The sequence below is a fragment of the Eucalyptus grandis genome, chromosome 6 (assembly GCF_016545825.1).
Source record: "Eucalyptus grandis isolate ANBG69807.140 chromosome 6, ASM1654582v1, whole genome shotgun sequence".
Classification (NCBI taxonomy): domain Eukaryota; kingdom Viridiplantae; phylum Streptophyta; class Magnoliopsida; order Myrtales; family Myrtaceae; genus Eucalyptus; species Eucalyptus grandis.
Window position 1 is genome coordinate 55,964,016 of NC_052617.1, and position 23,130 is coordinate 55,987,145.

Sequence of the window (23,130 nt, forward strand, 5' to 3'; positions counted from 1 at the left end):
GGACAAGCACTTCTTTAGCATTGTACACATGGTCCATCATTGTTTACTTTTGCCCCATATCTTCAAAGGATATCAAAATGATTCCTTTCATGACGTTTTAAAGAAATTACATATGCCATTTTAAGCCCCAAACAACTTTTCTTTTTGTCTGATTTTCTGTTCTGGCTACAACCATGAGAAGCAAAAGGGGTTTTAGATAAATATACAAGGATCCGGAGAGCATTCAGAAAGGAAAGCACTTACTCAAGCTATTCTTTGACTCTGTCGGTCTCAATAGTATCAAACTTTACAGTCACACTTTGCAGGCCCCAAAAGAAAATACCCAAAAAGAAGGGGACTCGTTCTTTTCTTTTGAAACCCTCTCTCTTTTCCTTTTTCATTCTTTGGTCCTCCTCTTTGTGAGAGTCCTCATCCAGCCACTCCTCACCTTCACCCCCTCCACCTTGGTGCCCACGTGGCAGACGCTCCCCTTGCTCTTGCTGGACCTCTTCCATCTCATGAGCTGGAACAAGTGGCCAATCCGCTTCCGCCACCTCAGCGAGGCGCGCGGCTTGGCATGCTCGACCACCGTCTTGTTATTGGTACTGCTTTCCCTAGAGGCTGTGGTAGCGGGGATAGTCTTCTTGCTCGTGCTGTGAGGCCATGAAGCCTTGCAATTGTCAAAGGACACCTTAGAAGCTGTGTTTTTTTCCCACGACGCAAGACCATTGTCCTCAAATTTGATTGATATGAAAGAATCTGCATGAATCATGAACTCTCTTAGTGAGATTATTAACAAGGAAAAAGAAAAGGAGAATCTCAATTTATGATGAATTAAGTGAAGCCTGGAGACCGGCACGTATGTTCTTACAGTTCTTCTGTTTCAGTATTAGAAACATAGAACATAATCCTATTAAAATTATTTTAATGAAACTTATAGCAGAAGTAGCCCTGCTCAAGATATGATGGGTAATGAAATCACATCAAATGGATGTTGGCCATGGCCCAGCAAACATGTCCCCCTCGAATTCTCAGTGCACCGACCTGAATGATCCCATCTTCTACCATCTAACTCTATCTGTTCACTTTAATGTGAATAGTCATCTTTTTTTATTTAATTTTTCTTTTTTATTATCTCCAAGCAATTCTACCACCTTTTTTTTTTCTCGAGACTGTGAATTTGTATGTGAGACCAAATTTCACATCAGATCCAGAGTGATTTACGTCCTATTTATTATCTAAAATTTTCACTCTTGTACAAAAATAAGAGGACAGAAGATCAAACCAAACCCAAGCATCACTCCTTCCAATGTGAGCCATTTGGCCTTATTTCCTTGTAGGCTTGTACCCATTGTATGCATGCAATAATTTCTTTCCCCAGACAACACAGCAAGTGATGGCAATGGCTGAGACAAGACAGCCCTATCAAAAACTCCCACCTATTCACTACTTGCAAAGGTGCAAACTTTTTCTCAGATTCAAACTCTGGGATCTTGAAAGGTAGGGAGAAGAACCGTAAGAAAGGAGAAAAATTTACCTTCTGGGCTAGGGGAAGCCTCTTCATAGGAGATAGAACCAGATTTCCAATGCCGGAATTCGAGGCGATTGAGGAAAGATCCAAAAGCAAAGATCTTGGGAAGACCAGCAACAGGTGGCTTCTTGTTGGGGTTATTGCTCTGGCTCTGAGCTCTGTGGCCATGGCTGCTTCTGGTTGAATGAGGAGGAAGATGGTGGTGGTGGTTGTTGTGCGCCTGCTTTGCTGCTAAAACTAGAAGCCTCTCGTTCAAGCACAAGGGACAGACCCCAACAATTACTTCTTGAGGATGGAAATAGCAGCATGTCGAGTTGCCTTCTCTGTAGTCATTCATGCTCTGATTTCTGAAGCTTACTGTGCAGGGGGAGCGCAGAGAGAGAGAGAGAGAGAGAGGGAGAGAGGAGAGAGAGAATAGTCCAAGAATGTGTGAGCTGCTATTCATTTATATTGGGATGAAACATGGAGTCTGTAGGAGTCGGTGAGCTCATCACCACACACTATGGCCCGCAAAAAATTTCATCTCAAGAGGCACTTAAAAAAAAATTGGAAATGAAATTTTAATTAGATGCACATAAATTTGAATGCGACGTAGCTCCTATCCTTTTAATAACTTCTCTGGATTTATAATAATCTCGAAAGTCACATCTATTCTCCCGATTTTTAGAATCTTAATCGATAGATATGAACGGGATGGTTTGTTAAACTTAATCCGATTACAAGGCAATGGATATGGATACCCTTGTCATGAAATGGGAAAAAGCAAAGGAATATTTTATCTTCGGGAGAGGTAAGGACGGGGCAAAGGCCAAGGCTTTAGGGCCACAATCCAGAGGCAAATTTCACCTTTTTTTTACCAGCCGAAGCAGAATTCGCATTTGTCTTATTTACTGGTTTTTACTGTGCGCCTCGGTTGCAACGAGGTGGAGAGGTTAGGTAAGGTACTGTTTCACCTTTGACCCCCTCATAAGGGGCAACGAGATTTGCAATGTCTGCAAAGGAGTCACATGAGTGCAGTAAACCCTCCTCATCGCTTGTCTTGTCTAGATTATTATGATATAATATTTAGCGTGGGAAAACATTCCATTGTTAACGGCAACAGTCTGATCTTTTGCAGCATCTAGAACCCATCTGGCTCAAGCTTCATGCCCGGTCTTCCCTTGGAGGAGATGGTCAAAGTTGGACCCCTCCTCTTCTTGGATCTGTTTTAGGTTGCACTTTTATCATGGCATAATGTCAAGCACAACTTGCATTGCCACCGTGGGGAAAATTTTCATCATTCGATGCTGTCCGGTCCTTGGATATTCCCGTTTATACTTATGTCGTGATCGTGATATCTCGTCGAGAAAAAAAAAGGGTATTTCATGTACCTTTCATTGGATACTTATAAGGCATAGTATTGTACGGCACAACATTATTTTAAGATGATCTTGTGACGTGTTATGATACTATCATATTTAGTTAAAATGGCGCAGTGTAATTATACAGAGCAATAAGTGTGCCTTAGAAGTTTCCCCTTCATTGCAATATACATTGATAATTCTAAACATCGTCGACCCAAGAAACGGGCAGAACTTGCAGGAGGAGGTTGGATTAGGGTTTTTTTGTTTAGTTGAACGAGGGGGAAGGAGAGTGGCCATCTCGGAGACACGTCTTTTTAGAAGAAGCGGTTGGATCGTAGCGCTTCTTCTCAAGCCAAGGTCAAATTTGGCTTGAAGTTGTAACCGTGTCAATAAAGCGTGACTAAAGGAGGATATTATAATGGGGCAAGGCTGTGGATTAAGTCAAACATTGCAGCTTGAGACTGCTCCCTGTGGGTTGTGGACCATAGAAAGCAAGAAAAAAAGGGAAATTAGAAAAAAAAAGAAAAAAAATACATTTGCAGAAAAGTAGTATGGAGGGTGAGAAAAGTATAAATATAAATGACAAGGAAAAGCAGGTGCTAGGGACACTTTAGCTTGACTCTAATGCCCTTTTAGGGGAAAAAGAAGAAGAAAAAGAAACAGATTTATTGCAATATCTTTTTTTCCTCCAGAAGAAATGATTCCTGATAATGCAAAAGTCCTTTTGATGAAGCTTTTGCCCGTTTCCCTTTCTTCTTTTACAATTTCTTTCATTTTCTTTTTTGATTCCTTTTCTTATCCAAAGCAGATCTTATATAAAAGTTTGTGACTTGGATTGCACTAGTCAAAATCCCGTGCACTGCACGGTTTTGATTTTTGATTCATTATAGTTTAGTTGGATAGCCGAGAATTATACAAAGAGTACATATCTTTTATATTTGGGTTAATACCTTTAAAAACCCCAAACCCAGTACACATGTGACAAATTTACCCCAAACTATTTTTTTGACCACCAAAAACCCCAAACTGGTATACATTTGACAAATTTACCATAAACTGGTACACTTGTGATAAATTTACTTCCGTTAGTTTTAGTTAAATTTTCTTGTTAAATTATAAAGTTAAATAACACGTGACAATTGACCGGTATATCAATTTGAGATTTTACACGTTGTTTGTCATAGTTTATAATTTTTGTGATTTTTTTGTGGTATTAATCTAATTTTTCGGAGGGCATATTAGTCACAAATTTACTAATTTGGGGTTTTTTGTGATCGAATAAATTAATTTGGGGTAAATTTGTCATAAATGTACAAGTTTATGGTTTTTTATAGTTAGTCGGAGTAAATTTGTCACAGGTGTACCAGTTTGGGGTTTTTCATGGTCAAAAAAATAGTTTTGGGTAAATTTGTCACAAGTGTACCAGTTTGGGGTTTTTTAAGGTATTAACCCTTTATATTTTATGACATCTACACAAATGAAAATCAATTTGAAACAAAGAAAATGTTCAAAAACTTCCATTTCATCGGTGTTCCTTTGACATATTATTTTGATTTGAGAATTTTGTTGTGCCGAAATATATAAATAGAGGTATTGCAGCATTTTGACAATTCTTTAATTTAAATTTTATGACTCAGTGTTGGATATTGCCAACTTTTTGAATTTATATTGATAATATAAAATATAGGGTTGCTCGAGGAAGTATGATAATCTAAATACTAATTAGATGAATTAGGGCTTCTGTGTATTATTTTTATTCTCCATGGTAGCCCATAAACTGGGAACATGAATACATGTTACAAAATCATATTATTGATTATTAATTTACGTCCTCTTCCAGTCGCCTGATCATGTCTATTGCATGTGTGGAAAAAAAAAACTCTTTAAGGAATGAAGAAAATACATATTTTTTGAATTTTATCCAATTAGGAAGATTTTTAATTACTTATGATTTTTTTAATTAATATGCTCAAATGAAAATTAATCCTTCCCTTTTCATTTTTTCACTTATCTAATATATATTTTTATGCTCTTTACATGTTATGTTATATGAGTTGATAATCATATAAAAGATGAGAATACATGGAATTTTGACACGTGGGACAGCCATTAAACCTCATTCTATCCAACTTTTTTATTATATATATTTGTTATAGGGCAATTTTAAGTAATAAGAGGTGACTCATCTAGGTCATAGGCGTCGGAACTTAGCTTGATGAGGCAACCGTCGAATTGGTTTTTCGTTGTTCAAATTTGCCATTTTGATTTACATGCCAAGTTTATACCCCGTTATTTATGCTAAGTTTGGGACATCTAGGTACAGAAAATTGTGAGAGAAGACATCCTTCCGTAAGTTAAAGTTGGATTTTTCATCAAAACAAAACAAAGTGGGAGACTACACCCGCTACAAGTCTCAATAAAACTCAATGTCCAAGAAAAACCAAACGAAGAATAGCAGCCAAAAAGCCAAGGAAAAAAAATATAGAAAAACAAGACATCGGAGAATAGCAGAATCATTCAACCAAAACTCTCCATTTAAGCATGTGAAGATTTGATCCCATCAATCTGCATCATTTTCTCCCCACTCCATATGCAATTATGCATCAAAGATTTTGATTTTAACAGCCAACTTCACATTAAAAAAGAAAAAAAAAAAGGCTTGGATAGAAACAAGATAATCTGGTCTAGCTCAAGGCCAAATCTGTGTGAGTTCCTTATCATACCAACTACTTTAGCCTTAGGACCAAGGAAGAAACGTAGATCACCCTTCTTAGAAAATTATCCATTAAAAATTTTATGTAGCTTGAACAAATCCCTCAACCACATCATTTTTTCCTCTTGGCTCCTCTCATTGAAAATTCAGCTCAAATTTTCATTCTCCACGTTTCCTTTCCTTTCCCAAATAAAGCATTAAAGATTGCGACACAAGAAATGTTTCGAGTTATGTTTTTCCAGTGCAATGCCCGCTAACAAATCGTGTGCGGTGATTATGAGTGAGGACAAGACTATTTAGCAACTTAATCATCATATTTTGTTCATTTTGTGGGAAAAGAAGAAGGCAAGGCAAACAAGAGGATATCTGAATCTACAAGAAATATTACTATACCACGGATATAGAAGGCAATAGTGATAACGTGGAGCAATCAAGCAATCATCATTACTCCCGTGTTATGAATATATTTAATTAAGTGATATTTTGCTCTAGCTTTCGATTGATTTGGTTAGAATATGTGTGCTGTCGCAGTGGTGCATCCGTTATAGATAATACTTCTCCAAAGGTTAGGCATACTAAAGAAGTATTTCTAAAGGCAATGACTTCCACTCCAAAAATTAGGCATACCAAAAACTTTTGTTCCTCTCTCTCCTCTCTCTATCAATTCTAAGATGATATTTTACCGAAAAAATACCTAAGATGATTAACTAGTCTATGTGGAAAACAGAGGTCGCTAGTTCCGGTCACGAATGAATGTGGTGATCGTGCAACTACATGGTCGTAGGACAAAGGCTAATGCAGAAAAGAAGATAGAAAGAGAAAGATTAGGCTGATTATTTTTGTCTTGTCATCATTTATCAAAACTGAGATTAAAGGCAGCTATGAGTTGCATTTGGATATGTCGCTCTCTAATCAAGACCAGTCAAAAGGAAACATAGACCTTTCAGGAAAGCTAGGAGCTAAATACAACTCTTGACTTTTTTTTCGGCTTGCCAAGTACATTTTAAATACCATATCTCTTGCTAAATACGTACTAAGTTGATATCACTTAGGATCTTTCTTTTATCTTTTAACACGTAGAAAACCATCTAAAACCATACCGTGTGCTTGCACATTCATTAAAGGAATCATCTAAAATCAACATGAGAAATAAATTCGCGACATGATGTTAATCCTTCTACATGTGGGTTGCAGGGATTCCATGTATAGCATCCCTAGTTAACTCACTCAAGATATCATCCATCTTAACCTATCTTATAACGAGTCTCACAATTGTCATTTGGCATACAAGTAAGCACTTTTCCAAAATATCACCTATTTTGATAGTATTCTAGCCTAAACACGCTTAAAAATGAAGTTCCAAAGCTAAGGTTGCCATTAGGTATCTCCGTGAATTAATTTTAGTTTTCATAAATTTATCCCCACTAGCTCTCCCCCGATTCAATGTGTTATTTAGTTCATTTCTACCTCATTCACTATCCTAAAAGCTTGTTAGGAGCTGCTCATTATTTGAGTCATTTGATCTTGGCGACCACTCCCCACTCTTCTTGGACCAGGTCGTTATAGGCTCACCAACTTTTGCATGGTGTGTCCATGAACCACACATCTACTGGAAAGCCACTTTAATATCATATTGTGACATCATTAGTAACTCGCTTGAGGTATTGTTAGTTTTGGCCTGTTTCATACCAAACCTCGCAATTTTGTCTTTGAGCGTATAGGCAAGCACTTTCCTCAAAAGTCACCCATTCTAATAATACCCTAACCTGAGCAAAGTAAAATTTGTTATTCGGTCAAAACATGTCTTTGAGTTAATTTTAGTTTTCATGAATATATTCTATGCTCGCTCTCTCCCAATTTAATGTGTTATTTGGTTCATTTTTGCCTCCTTCACCATACAAGCCTTTGGCCTCCGCAACCATGAGTTCTTCATGTACCCAAATCCCACGCCATGCTCCTGTGCTATAATACAGAAAAAATGGCATCAGCCTTGCCGGGCTACTTCCAAGTTGCCAACTTAATACATTAAAATAAACTATGCACATGAAAGATACGTTAACTTTTAAGTTGAAGTAATCAACAAGCTTCTGTAAAATGCGCGCGCGTCCCAATTACATTAGCATTAGGATTAGTGACTAATAACCTTTTTTTCCCATGTCAGCTCGTGAGAGTGAGATGGAGGTCTACACCGGAAGGAAAATGATGTAAACTTGATCTCTAAAAATGGGTTAAAAGACTAGAAACCAAAGCAATACCACCAACCTGACCATGCTCACTTTCATCCCTTGTTGAATGTAAGTGACGACAATTTGTGCCATGCGCTGTTGTTTCGACGACAAAGCATTCCTTAAACAAGTCGAGTTCCCTCCTGAGGGTCATGTTATAGCCTATATGATTTTGAATCGATGGTTCTTGTGTCATGTTAAATTCACATTTCGCACAACGACTTTGGCCATGATCATGCTATGTCGTTGTGTCCAAATCCGAAATGGCCTCCTCCACTGGATTATAAGCTTGGTCGGCTGCACGAACTCGAGGTAGAGATGGCAGCCTTAAAAAGTTTTTTCACTTTCATTCTCGGCTTGACTCTGAAAAGCTGAAAAGGGGAGGAAAATGGTAACTTTGTTACTAGGAACACGTGAACGACACGATCGCGAAAAGAGAGTTGCGCACAGTTTATAAATCTATGTTGGATTCGACCTCCACAAGAGAGGACGAGAGGGGTCCCTGTAAGAAAGAAGACACAGTGGAAATCTACAGAAAACAACTCATTTTCATCTTCATCTTCATCTTCATCATGCCACGTACTCTCTCTAGTCGGACGCTCAGCGGGTTCGCTCTTTGTCAAACTATCCGATGGTTTTCAACCAAAATGGGTGGCCTCATTTTTTCGACAACGAGTTTTATGACTAGGGTCGAATGACCAGATAACAAGTAACCTTATCCTCCATGATCGAGGTTATTAAGCTCCACGGTGCAATCGAGATGGTCAATGTTTCCTCGCTTCGTCTAGCGTCGAATTGGCATCCAAAAGAAAGAGAAATGCTTGGTCGCGGAAAGCATTGCAAAATGGACCACCATACTTTTGAGTAATTTCTCCATGGAGCTTTCACGTCCATGACAATGTGTTGAGAGAGAGAGAGAGAGAGAGAGGGAGGGAGGGAGGGAGTCAAAAAAGCAATGAGTGGGGTGAAGGTGAGGGGGTGGGGGTGGGGGTGGGGGATAGGAGTGTCGATGAAACAAGCTTGAAAAGGGGGAGGGTTCAAAAGCGATGGGAACAAACAAGCTACTGGTCACATGGGGCGGGGGTGAGGAGGAGAGCTGTTTCCATTCTGGTTGGCTTCGAGTCAATTCCACATCATGGACCAAAGTTGAATGTGGGTCTCTCTCTCTCTCTCTCTCTCTCGACAAGACACATTCCCTTTTCTTCCAACTAACCCCTCAAAACTTCTTAAATAGGTACTTCCCCCCATTTCACCTTTTCCTTAATTTTCCTTTTTCCTTTTTCTCTTCTCCTTTTCCCTTTCACATGCTGTTGAGCTGTGGCTTTGCCCACAAAGAGGCAACCGGCTTGGAAGTGGGCTATCCTCACTACCATACAACAACGGCTGCATTTGCATTGAGATAAGCCCGCCCTAAAGGAATTCAGTTAGATGCTGCCTTTCGCATGCATGGTGTAGCCTCTTTCTTTTCCTCAACGTAATTTTATTTGCTCAAAACCTATGAGGACAGCAATGGCAATATCCTCTAGGCTCGCAGAGACTGTTCGGAGTTAGATCATCCTTAATCACGAGGCAATTTATTGTCAGGTGCATGCTTAGCCTCGGTACAATAAAATGCTTTCAATCTTAAGAAAGAGGAGATTAACAGATGAAGCTGAGACTTCCAGAGACCCTATGTCTTGTGCCAGAGGGACATGCTCAAGCGAATCGCGTCTTCTTATGCTTCCGGTTCTTATTGATTTATCATATCACCATTGACTTGTTATATCACCCCGGAAACGAAAGATAATCATTTGATTTTCCAAGACTCACAACAGTATTCCTAAACCAATGAAAAACAAGGTGGTTCCGTGATATAGAAAATGGAAGAGCAGGGTAGCCATCTCTAATACAGGAATACCTGGTACCCCAGTTCCACCATGTAATAATCTCTAAAGATCCAAAATTACACAAAAAAGAGTGGGAAAGACTTGGCAATCTTTTGTACTGGCGACAACTTTGCTCTCTGTTTCTACTTTCTACGATAACACACTAATGTGCTGGAGGGGGAAAAAGGCAAATAGACGGGAAGTAGTGGGATTTGTTCAATCTGGAGAAGTCCCATCAGTAGTGAACAGAGAGCAGAATAATTTTCAATATAAATGGCAATGGTCCAGGAAGTGAGAACCATAGTTGAAGTACTTTTCTTTCTAGAAGACAATGAATGTGGAAGACAGCAATAATTGATCCGGGGAAGCTACGTAAACTCAACTGTCTGGTGTAATAGCTTACACTTTACTCAGCCTGCAAATTGAGCACAGTGCCCTATTATCACAGAAGAGATTGCTGACAAGACAGCAGGTATGAAATTGAGTAAACGAGCAAAATTGAGAAAGATTTCGACATCATGGTGAGCTGTTGAAGATTCTGTAAGAACCAGCCCCTGTTTAGTACATTAATCATGCATACAACTTGGAGAGTTCCTCTGAGAATGTTTTTCTGATCATATCTCTCTTGAGCTTGAGAGCTGCTGTAACTAGGCCAGATTCGGGAGTCCATGGATTTGGAAGCAATCTAATCTTTGCGGGGATCTCGAATTTCTCCAAACGTGCCTCCTTGGCTGCCTGTCAATTATGAAGTAATAGAAGAGATTAGGAACAGGATAGGATGAAGTGAATCCACTCAAGGAAGGGGCCACATTGTCATTCTTGAAAGCTCATTATGTATATCAAACAGGCTAATCTCAAATGAAAAAGATCTTCTATAATGATATTCTTAAGCTGCACTATTGCTCATTATACAAGACTGCACGCATGAATAAAACCCAGCTTAAAATTGAGTCCCATTGACTCACACTTAGCATGTCCATGCATAGCCTACCACAAGCTAATTAATATGGCCTAAGAACAGGAAATTACTACATGGAGCTTCTAGTTTTTATCCCTCCATCTCTATCTGGCCAATCTCACTATGCAAAATCTGTATCTAGCATCTTTTTTTTCAGTTATAAAACAAAAATTCATTGATAAAGAACCAAGAGGGTGCGAACCACTGAACAAGATAAACTAAGAAGAAAGAATCCATGAGCTCTAGAATATCTGACGGTCGGAAAAAGCGTGAGGCTTACAATCTACAGTTCAATTGAATAATGAGTCCCTAACTCGACAACCTCTACCATTATCGGCCATCTGCACCACTTATATTTAGGAAAAGAAAATCTCACATGCAAGTATTCTTCTAAGAAAGGAGCATACCTTGACAAGTGAAGAATGCACTTCTTTTATTGTTTCTTCCCTCTCACAAAGTTCAGCAAAATCAGAGAAAGAAACTCCTTTCTTTGAAGCCCACTCTTCCACTGCATGCTGTGATGCCACCACAATAGCCACACAATAACTATGAAAAGGATCAGCATGGATCATTAGATTGTCAACGTATAGGCTCACAACCAGCGCAGCCTCAACCTACAGATTAGGCAAGATTAGTACCTGGGGAAGATTTGATGAAAATAAGTTCATCAGTGAGAGTTCAAAATTCAAACCTTCCCTAAGGAGACATATTCGCCGTGCTGAAGTTTAACTATATCCTTCTTGCGATCAACAATCTCAAGGCAACCGTCAGCATGGAATTGTCCTATGTCTCCTGTGTAGAACCACCTCATTCCTCTCTCATCCACCTTTTCAGAGAAAATATTTCACCAAATAAGGATCTTAACAATCAATTTCAAACCATGAAATTTCACTTATACAAGAAAGACTACCTTATATACTTCCTTTGTTTTCCCATCATTCTTGAAATAACCAAGTGTAACATTAGGACCACCTATTACTATTTCCCCACGAGGCATTGGTGAATCAGTTGTTAGATATCCACCTTCAGGCCAATCTACTACCTGAAACAGAGAATATCAACATTTCATACTTTCTTCATGTCACTAAATATGTGAAAAATGAATTAAACATGGATCATGCAGAGTGTCATGACTACATAGCACATTACATCCTATGTTAAACTACACGTTGTAGATAAGTAGCATTACTCACTCCACATTTAACACATCTAGAGCAAAGAGAAGCATGAAAAATACATGGATAATGTATGGATGTGAAAAAGACAGTGGAATGGTCATATGTAGAAACAATGGCCATTCGCAATAGTTGAAAAGCAAAACAATGGCCATTCATTTTGACCAGTAAGCTGTAGGTAGAGATATCAAAGGGATGCACTCTCTTTAAACTCCAGTTTATCCTACCAATGCACGGTTTGTTATACTTGGAAGCAAAACATAGTGGAAATTGATGACCAGCTAAGAAAGCTGGATAGCTTCTATGACCAAGTAAATTACAAAACCTGCAGAAATAAAGTTTGAAGTAGATGACATTCAAGTAAATAAGTAGCATCTACTAGTGACTAAGAACTTCGGGATGGCAAACTCTAAATCTTTTCAGTATTTATCAAAAGAATTAATCCCATAGTCCCTTTAGGGTGAGGGGCAGGAGGGCAGATTCTGCGTTGATAAAGTGAATATAAGGAAAAAAGAGCTTGCCAACTGTTGTGTTACTTTCCTCATGTCATTGTCTGATTAAACCACAAATCAGATGACTAAGGTCAAGGGAGCTTGTGCCACAAAGGGGATACAACAAGGGACGAGGTTGGATTACTAATTCTCATGCTGTTCAAGTCACAACAGTATGCTTACTGGGAAGAGTTGATGTTACTATATGATAAACTTCAAACAAATTTCCCAAACATCTTCTCTTGCCACAAGGTTAATATAAATTCATGTCAAGAAGTCACTCTGAACTCCTTAAGGTCAGACCAGCTTTGAGAGCTCATCTTCAGAGTCGAAGAAAGAAATTATTCAGTATATTTTCCTCACCTTGACAAATGAACAAGGAAGTGGAGCGCCAACACGGCCCACAGATGTATCATCAAATTCGGAGAATGTCCCGCCAGCACAAGTCTCTGTGAGTCCATACCCTTGACCAATGGGAGCCCTTGAAACCATTGCACACTTAGCATGTGATGTTAAGAAAAATAATAAGCACGTAGGCTTTCAGAATCTAGAAAAAGCATCCATGAAAAGATCTGGTCTCAGTTATGACCCTTAGTCTGGTGTAAGCAAGTGAACATGGATGGCAAGTCACCCATCTGTTCTCAAATTGACATGGTTTCTCAATGATCTTTCTTCATAATTGTTTTCTGTAACTCCAGTTATAGGTCACAATGCATCTGTTTCATGATGACATTTAAATGGGCTAACAGTCTGTATGTAAGAAGGAAAATTATCAGCTGGATTGAAGCAAAAAGCAACACAAGGGCAAAAGCCACCCTCCTTAATAACGTTTCATTGTGGTAATTTACGTATCTTCTCTATCTGCTTCGCTGAACAAACTTTCAAGTCAGGTCAGGCTAATTACAGTCTAACTCATCAAGGGACCTAATGTGTCTGCTTAAAAAAGACAATCTAATTTTGTGAGAGACAAGATTATTTATGAATATTCAAGTTCAACCTCTTCTCCATGTATCAATAGAATTCCACCACAAACAAAAGTAGTGCTGGATGCAAATGACTTAAACCAGCCAAGTGTAATTTATCACACATTGGAGAGGTAATCATCATAAATAATACAGAGACAAAACTGATAACCTTCTCAGTGACTTCCACTGTAAAAGAAAGATGAATGAAATTTATTTAGGTTAAGAAGCTATAAACATAAGAGCTAGGTCACCTGTAGCCCAAGGGCAGTTGACAAACTCATGCAACTCATCTGTTAGATGGCAAAATAGAGCCTTGACACAACTTGTACATCCAAAACTTACCTATGTTGGTACTCATTCAAATTCAGGAGAATTGGCAATCAGGTTAAGGGCATCCAGACGTGAGATACCATCAGAGCTAAGCTACTGCTTGCATAATAGTTAGGCCCATCAACACTTAGCATCACATCCAAAAAGTGTCACTATTCATTGTGGAGATTGGCACCATCTATGTTTGGATATTCTCATCTTATATTTGTCAGGAGAAATGGTGATTGGTGACAACCACCAATTACCTTTCTGTTGCTCGACAAAAGCAACTTTCTCGTTTTGTCGTAAGATTTGAGAGCCAAGAACAGAAGATTGCATCTTTGTAGCTTGTTACCGACAGAATTCTTTTTCTAGTTAAAAATCTTCCCCAAACACGAATTTTCATATGTAAAGCAACCAAATAGTGACAAGCACATGAGCTAGAGTGTCCAGAAAAATGCATATATGCAAAGCATAGAGATAAAAAAGGCAAGTCTCACTAGAAAATTCACCAGGCATCATGAAGATAATACTAACCCAAGGCATATGTTGATAAATCTTTGGGTATCAGCAGAAAGAGGAGCGCCTCCAGAAAGTATGAAGCGGATACGACCTCCAAGAATTGCTTGAACCTTCCGGAACACCAGAATGTTCCACAGAAGCCTCTCAAGGCCCCAAGCTCCAAACCAGCTGCCATTTATTGCAGACAACCGACGAGCATATGCTATATCAAAAAGTCTTTTGGAGAATCCACCTTTTGCATCTAGCTGCAGTAAATGGAAAGGTCCAGTAACTGCCATACATAATGAATATTCCTTTTTAATGAGTAAAGATGGCATTTTGGTCATTCTCTCAGATTCTCTTGTAAGTAACTCTAAGAACATTCTTCAGTTTATCTATTTCATCAAAAGGGGTAGTGCAACGAAAGTGACAAACCTTCTTCCGCACCCCATCTCGAACTCGATCAAGAATTGCTGGGACAGCTGTCATCACTGTTGGTGCCAAGGCGGTGGCATCCCCTCTCGTTCCCTTCTTTATCTTGCTTGATGTGTCAGTAAGAGTCAATGTAGTTCCATAGCCTATTGCACTTCCCACAGCAGCAATGACATTCTATAGTATGCACAGACACCAATTCCGAAATACTTTATCAAAAATTTATCATGGAAAGAGAAAATTACCAAAAAAAGGACCCTATTCTGTGACTTATTAGTTGACAGATGAGATACCTCAGCTGCCAATTCAAGGATGTGAGCCAGGGGAAGGTATGCCAGGTAAACATCTTTGCTTCCCAGGCCAGGAACAATAGTCATTACAGCAGAAACAGTAGCCAGCACATTGGCATGTGTCATCATTACTCCCTGAATGAAGTATGAAAGTAAGAAGGCAACAATTGGGAAATCAAATTGAATATGTCTGACTTGTAAAGACATTATGCTTTCTCATAGTGTAAGCATAGATATAAATCCTGATACCAAGTCACTAGCTATTATGACTTGTATATCAGCAGTATCTTGCATCCCATAATAAATTTTAAGAAGCATAATGATTGGAGATAGCACATGCACATCGTCAGTACGTATGCTGCAATGACTAAGTAAAAAGTTACATTCCCAGCCAAAAATCTACCCACAGACTCAAAAGAAAAATAAATGGTAACAAAGAAAATATTTTGTACTTTCTCATATATTTGACAGCACTAGAAAAGTATTCTAGGTCACTATCCAAACAAAATGCTGATGTGTATATTGATTTTTGTAGACGCATTTGCAGTTGTACATTGGATGGAAACATTGACTCTGCTACACTTGGCAGGGACCAACTTCCATTCAGCACCTTTATCCTTCAGTAAAAGTGGCTCAGACAGAATCAATATAGTATGGACATTGAGAATTTTATATGATAAACTAGATATTATCCAACAATAACTAACAGCTCACAAACTATTAGCAATTCTACACACAGTATAATCATACATTTTTCTATCGCATGTTATGCTTGAATCCTTGTCAAAGATAAAAGAAAAGCATCAATTAGGTGCAACTAAAAACTTATAAGAAGAAGACTCCATTCACATATTAAGTCTACATACACAGTAAAATATTCCAGCAGATTAAGATGCACCAGCCAAAAAAAAACACTAATGATGTAGCGCAATGTTTGGATAACAAAATTGGTTTACTTATGCTCCTAAGAAAGAAGTAAATGCCTTACTAACCTTAGGCAAACCAGTACTTCCACTTGTATACATTATGACAGCTACATCAGAAGGGAGTGGTAAATCAGCATCGACAGGGTTCTCTCGGCCAATTCTTTCTACATCAGGAAAAGAACTGATGATCCAGCTAGTGCTCCGGTCAACCAATGCAACATTAGAAGGTACCTCATTATCCAAACAAATAACACGTTCCACTGTATCAAGCTGTCCAGAAATGTCTACAAGCTTCTTTAGCTCTTTTTTGCCACAAATGACAGTTGTTACCTCCGTCTACAAAAACATTCAAAAAGCTAGTGAAGCACTTTCTGATGATTATTATATAAGAGAAGAAAAAAAAAACTGTTGAGTCCTCTCATGATGTTGGAATCCCAATACATGATTAATATTGCCATCAGGACTTCAATGAGAAATTAGAAGAGCATTTGTCAGATGCATCTCACATGCAGATACGATAATGTTGGATGAGAAAAAGAAGTGATCATAAAATCCATTCTGTCTTCAAGGGTTTTAGACAATGAACATTAAATTTTAATTTAGGCCTGACGGGCCTAGCCTTTTAGGTTAGTTTCATTTACTGTGCATTTAGAGTCTGTAATGATATCAATCAGATGAAAATCATTTCACACAGGAGAAGAATCATAAAACTAGTTATTTAGAAATAAAAGCGAGGTGCAGCTCACATGGGTGAAACAACAAGATGTTGAGAAGAAAATTCATGTGCATTAATTATGACCTTAAAAATCAACAAGCTCATATACACGACACAACATCATCATCGCATTATTATAATCGCAATAAAGAAATTATAGCTCTATCCAACCTTTATACATGACAACTCCCACATTTATCCTTCTGGTATCACCTACAAACAACTACATGTTGGTTCAGTTAAAAAAAAAAGGTCGTCTAATGCACATCAGAAAATTTTCTTTCAGTTGCTTCAAGACCCCTTCGATAGAAGAGGGAATCAAATATGCTTAAAAACTATCATTGTATGAGAGAACATGTGTGCATACGCAAGAGAAGAGAGAGAGAGAGAGAGAGAGAACCTCATTCAATGAGTGACACAAAGCCTCCTCTCCCAGGGAAGCATATATAGTAACGACAGTTATATTCCGTCTAAAGCAGGCCTAACAAAGGGAAAAAGGAGCGGCAATATAAGAATTCTATGATATCTCATATATTCTGCAGGCGTACACAACTGCAATACACAAGCTGATAAAATGGTTGTAGCAATTTAAACACTTCAGAGACCTATCTTCCATTTGACTTGTAACCAATAAATTATGAATGTTAAGGAGAAAAGAAAGCAGTACAATTGTAAAAATTGCATAACTGAACCAAAAGCGAGGAAATATGACATGTTAGACTATCTGGTGACTTAAAAGACAAGCACCTGCAATGCTATAAACCATTCTTCTCTAGTATCAGCAAAGATTGCTGCACGTTCTCCTCTTTTATGTCCCAGCTGCGCCAAACCAGACGCAAAGTTACACACAGATTCAAATGTTCTGCCATATGTTAGCCATTCATAGTCTCCCAAGTGAAGCTTCTCAAATGATCTTCCATCTGAAGTAACTTCAGTCTCTCTTGCAATCAATTTCCGAGTTCCAAGCAGCGGTTTGTTTGGATGCTGCTTGCATGACTGTTCAAAAAGTTCAGAAAGAGTCGAGATTCCTTCCCACCAACTAGATACCGGGGCTGTGAAACGACGGTTTCTAATTGCATACCCAGGTTCTCCACCAACTTCAACGGGCAATCCCCGCTTCTTTCCTTTCTTTGAATTTTGGAAGATAAGGGTAACTACAAGAGGAACAAGAATGCCAGCAAGATATGGACTCATCTTTGATGGATACACGGCCCCAAAATATTAGATCCTTCAAAAAGAACCCACAAAAAAAAAAAAAAATGAGACCATGGGAAAAACTAATTTCTAGAATATAGAGAAGGCATACACTAGAATAGCATAAGGAGGGCATGCAACACTCAACGACATGTCAAATCTCAAATAGGAGCACACGCTGCGAAGCCAGTTTTTTGGCCAGTACCAACAATTACATTGAACGCCCAAAACTTAAATACCACAAATGGTATTGCTTAATTTTAAGCAAAATACACTTTAAAAGCTTGGCGGAAGGATTTTCCATTCAAAGAATGTTGGTAGGTCTTGATACCCCATTTCAGCATTAAATGGCATTCTAGTATGCTAAATGTTTGAAAATTTTCTTTTGGGATTTGATTATTCAGACTATACCAGGATTTAAATAAGGCATGCTGGAGTCAACTGTCATCCTCAACTTATAAAAGAAACTCCCAGGAATGATTCACGCCGGATGCCTAAATACTGATAATTGAAATGAGTTGTGTAAAATCTGATTGGGCCAACGAGAAGCATGAACATATCACAAGGTCCAATAAATGCGAACCAATAAAAAACTACTGAAATTTTCCAAAACGTCAGTGAGTGTCTCATCATAACATCAGCACAGCAAAAACTGTGTTATCATGTTGAGGTAGATTTGGAAAGAGGATCCAAATAAATAGTGAACAAGAGAAGACACAGCAAACATCGAGAAATGACAGATTACACGAATCAGTAACACAATCCAATTTGGTGGGATCAATCCAAAGAGTATTCTGCTTATTTCAAGCTATAGGATCACATTTTCCTCAATAAGATTTTCATCAGCATCTCATTTCCTACATCACGCCACGAAATTAACTATCTTAAAAGGCATCACAAAATGGCGAACGCCCCTGTCAGGAAGTTGGGACATCCATGGCTACGGCGAATGACCCATGAACACACGACTGAACCTGCGCGAGTGCCTAGCCCAGCATTAACCATTACAGACCACCAACACACTCAAAAATTAACTTCTTCTCCGGACCACGATCGCGTCCTCAATGGATTGACTCCCCAGTCACCACCGAGGACTCACGTAAAGCACGAAATACAGAAGCACGAACTCTGCCAAGCTCCTCTACCCTCTTCCAAAAATTCCATTTTATCCCGCAAAGAACCGACCTTTTTCCCAATCGAACCACAGAGGTAATCTGGGTCCCCGAGAATCAACATTTCTAGACAATAAAACAAATAGCACAATCAATCACCAGCGCATGCAAAGAGCAACGGCACACAACGCGGAGCGCGACCCAATCGACGCCGCACGACAAGGCACGGCGCGGCACATTCAGGGCGCCATTGCACAGAACGACGTCCGCAAGCTCGAACAATCGCGCCCGACTTCGCGTGCGGACCAAGCGGTCGACGATACCGATGACGACGACGACGACGACGACGACGGTACCTTCGAGAGGGAGAGGCGGCGAAGGCCTCGAGCAATGCGGCGGGAATTGAGTGGAGCGGCGTTGGCAGGTGAGGGGGTCCCCGCCGAGACGGAAGCTGCGGTACGTTGTATTTAATGGAGGAGAGAAGGGACGACGGAGATTTCGAGAGCGCTGGAGGTTGGAGTTTCAGACAGGAGTAGCCTCCAGCTCGCCCCTTCTTTTGAAACTCTTTCCTGTTTTTTTTTCTGTCTTCTCCTGTCCTCATTTTCCTGTGGAGGGCCCCAAAAAAACACCCTAAAAAAAATAATTTTATGAAATTAGGTTTGATGAATCTTAAATTTTTTTTTTTTTGGGTCCTACTCTATTCTTATTTTTTTTTTTTGTAAAAGTAAGAATATATAAATAGCTTTGAACTAATGTACAAAGGTCGGCGCCAAAACTTTCATTCAAAGAGATAACAAGTCTGAATGAGTGAATGGGAGCCAATGTATCCTACTCTATTTTTATTTTAACTCTTTCTTTCAAATTTTTGCCATATTTTTCTCAAGTCGTGAAATCACACTTGAAACTATATGATCCTCATCCCAATCATTTAAAGAAAGGGAGATTCGAACTCTCACCTCCTACTTCCACGTTAGAAGGATAGTTATTAGGGTTGATTGATCTTAATCAAACATTAATATTTTTGTCATAGTTAAAGGAATTTTTTTGGGCCCCTAAAGTCATGGTTGAAGGAATTATGGCGGTTATATGTCATTAATTTTTTCCATCAAATACTATGAATTTCCCTAAAATTAATTAATTCATTAATACTTCAGTATTTTAACATATGAGTTTCACGTCAGTTTATGAAAATAACTCTTTTTATGGTCTGGATTTTTTCTTTTCTGCAATAGAATTTAAACAACCAATATTTCTCTCCTTTGTTCATATTTCTTTTTGAAAGAAGATAAAAGATCAAAGTCTAGTTTAATAATTTGTCTAGCAATTATATTCTCACTCAATAAATTACATCATTTTAGTTTTCTGTATGCGTGTAATATGTTTCCATCAACTCGCAATCAAGCAGATTTTAGGCACGTAATTACTTTTAATCTTCATAATTTACAATCATTATAAATTAAACCTTAACAAAATGAATTTTCCTCCTAGTTCCCACCACTAGTTATCTTTTGAAAACGGAAAAAGTTAATTAGTCTGAAAGATGTGCTTAATTATAGTAACGCCTCGGATTTATTACATCATTCCCTTCACTTGATGCAGAGGATAATTAGGGAAGGGTCAAGAGACGCGGCATGCATTTTTCAATAAACACAAGCAATTCCCCCCCCCTTTTTTTTTAAGGCATCAAGTATTTCTTATTAATTCTAAGAAGTCGTGGAGAGTTTTCTATTTTTTCTGCTCTTTTAAAACTTCAACCTTGAAAGAAAAGAACAAAAAATGAATTTTTTTTTTTCAAAGATAGTAAACAATGTAAGAATAAATTGGAAAAATTAAAAGCGAGAGTGACCAGCATTTTCGCTCGATTTTTCACTTAACAGGTAGAAAGATATCATTTTGAAACCAAATTTCTATTATCTGAATTTCTAACATCATGCCAAGGAGAAGACAAAAAGAAAGGATCATGCACAAAACACAAGTGGCAACCCCTGGGGCCATACGTTTGGGGCTGAGGCAGATGCATTTTGAGACCCCACGAAGTTAATGTCTTGGATGTGGCACTTGAGGCCCCTATTTATGTGTGATCCAATCATCGAAACTCCTCGGTCATCACGACAGTAAAAGTAGAGACCTTTCCAAAAGGTACTTTTCATGACTTCTTTAAATTTTTGGGAAAATCAAACAAGACAAAATAACTTAAAAAAATATATACATATCATTTTTTCCTCGTGAATTCAGGCACCAATCTATCAAACTGAACTAGCCACCGCCAATCAGTATAGATAATTTACTCAAGAATTTCATTTGCATTTTGAGCCTAAATGGGTTTAGGCTAGCCTTACCACCAATCTCATGATCACATCTATCATTTTGAGTCAATTTTCTTTTGCCACTTCTCATATTTTATTTGTATTAAACTCTTCTCATCAAATTATTATTTCTCATTATATCATATCATCCCTCGAGGCCACGGTCCCCAAGTAATTGTATTGTATTTTAAACCCACATTTATTATACTCCTTAAACGTTGTTTGACTTGAATTTCAACTGGTGTAGGGGAGTTTCCACACCTTTTTTCTCCCCAAAATTTTATTTGCATTAAGTTCTTCTCATCAAAATATTATTTTCCATTATATCATATCATCCCCTAAGGCCACGGTCTTCAAGTAGGTGTCGATGTGATTGTATTGTAAACTCACAATTATTATACTTCTTAAATGTTGTTTGACTTGAATTTCAACCAGTGTAGGGATGTTTCCACACCTTTTTCTCCATAAATTACTTAGTGCAATGCTCTCCCATATTTTATTTGCATTAAACTCTTCTCATCAAAATATCATTTCCCATTATATCATATCATCCTCTGAGGCCATGGTCTCCAAGTAAATGTCGATCTGATTGTATTTTAAACTCACAATTACTATACTCCTTAAATGTTGTTTGACTTGAATTTCAACTGGTATAGGGATGTTCCCTTACCTTTTTCTTCCCATATTACTTAGTGCAAAACTCTTCCATGGATAAAATTTCCATATGATTGATCTGACCGAATTGGTCTAAAAGAAAACTTTATGTGCACGGGAGACGTGAGTAGATAGAAAAGCTGACGGGTGATTTGAATCGAAACAAAACCTGAAACTTTAAGGTCAATTTGCCATACTCCAAAGTCAAAGTTTGAGGAACAACATGAGGATTTTTCCTCTTCAAACCCACGGTAGAAGGAAACCCGTACCCACACGGTTCAAGAGTCGCTAAACCACCCCATAGTGCACGACCATCAAGTGGCTCCTGTGCTGCTAGAACCGTTCGATATCCCAAATGGTGCGATCCGAATGCAAGATGCAATTATCATATTGAAACATTAGAGCGTCATACAAAAAATTCCACCGCGTTTGGAATCAGGCCTTCATAGTCGGGTTTGATATCAAGAAAATGGAAATGCATCCCAAAGTTAATGTCAGTCTCATTCAAGCTTATCGTGTACCATTGAAAGAGGTGCAATAATGAGCCGTCATTGCAAGTCTTTTATGATTACAATGTGTCATCACCTACCCTTACTAGAATATTGTACAAGAACGAGCATTAATGGTAGATTGAAATGTCTATCCTTTTTCCCATTGGATAAATAGGATAATACCACAATAGAGAGGTGTTCATCCATCCCCGTCTTTTTTCATTTCTACTCGAGTAATCCCCATGAATCCATACAAGTCAGATTCATCCATGGACGTACGGTAGCTGATGGTGAAGTCACCTCGAACCTTCATGATCTGTGCAAGTGGACAAAGAGCGGGCAATCTCAGCATTCCATGTTGGGCATACAACGGACGGAGGTTTTAGGTACAAACATATGCCCCCTAGCTCATCTGTCCTGATTAAAAAAGGTTTGCGATGAAGACGCTATTTTCATGGTTAGATAATTATTCGCCTCGCCGACAACATGTGAAAAGTTACTGAGAATTCAATTATCAAATTTGCATGGCTAAAGTTAGGATTTGCCCCTCATATGCTTGGAAACGTTAAGGATACGACAACAATGCTAGCTTAAAATTACAGAAGACTCGCGGTAGTGGCGTTCGTCGACAGCAACAATGGTAATGGTCGGGAAGCCATGGCTATGGAAGTTGAAATGAAGCGGCAACGGCAGTTTGACATGCATGAGTCTCATTTCTATCTGGATTTGTATTCGTTTATCCTTTCCAAATCTCATCTCCCTCCTGTCGTTGGCTGCCTTATCGCCCTCTATATTTGCTCTTAGGAATCATCCCTCATCATCCTTACTAGCATATTGACCAAGTAACCTGACATTCCAGAGGATCCAAACAACCCGGTAGCCTCGAATTGCAAATGCAACATTGTCGTGCCCCAAGAGTCTTGGGTGACTATAATGACGAATGGACGTTCCAAAG

The 23,130-nt window shown here is 38.6% G+C and overlaps 2 protein-coding genes across 3 annotated transcripts; both read right to left on the reverse strand.

Moving 5' to 3' along the window:
* On the reverse strand, nt 1–1,935 carry LOC104450939. Its single transcript, XM_010065666.3, has 2 exons — nt 1,517–1,935; nt 1–738 (listed from the first exon to the last, which is right to left on the reverse strand). The coding sequence occupies exons 1-2, from the start codon at nt 1,845–1,847 to the stop codon at nt 377–379; spliced, it is 693 nt and encodes a 230-aa protein (XP_010063968.1). The 5' UTR covers nt 1,848–1,935; the 3' UTR covers nt 1–376.
* A 7,960-nt stretch (nt 1,936–9,895) lies between these two features.
* On the reverse strand, nt 9,896–19,286 carry LOC104450940 (long chain acyl-CoA synthetase 9, chloroplastic). Of its 2 annotated transcripts, none has more exons than XM_010065667.3 (12): nt 19,081–19,286; nt 17,166–17,646; nt 16,819–16,899; nt 15,770–16,039; nt 14,781–14,912; nt 14,491–14,664; nt 14,092–14,321; nt 12,644–12,761; nt 11,525–11,656; nt 11,306–11,440; nt 11,022–11,228; nt 9,896–10,391 (listed from the first exon to the last, which is right to left on the reverse strand). In XM_010065667.3, the coding sequence occupies exons 2-12, from the start codon at nt 17,610–17,612 to the stop codon at nt 10,227–10,229; spliced, it is 2,091 nt and encodes a 696-aa protein (XP_010063969.2). In that variant the 5' UTR covers nt 17,613–17,646; nt 19,081–19,286; the 3' UTR covers nt 9,896–10,226. The 2 variants fall into 2 exon arrangements, with proteins under 2 accessions (XP_010063969.2, XP_039171397.1); XM_039315463.1 differs by lacking the exon at nt 19,081–19,286 and adding an exon at nt 18,884–19,024.
* Between the last annotated feature and the right edge of the window lie 3,844 nt (nt 19,287–23,130).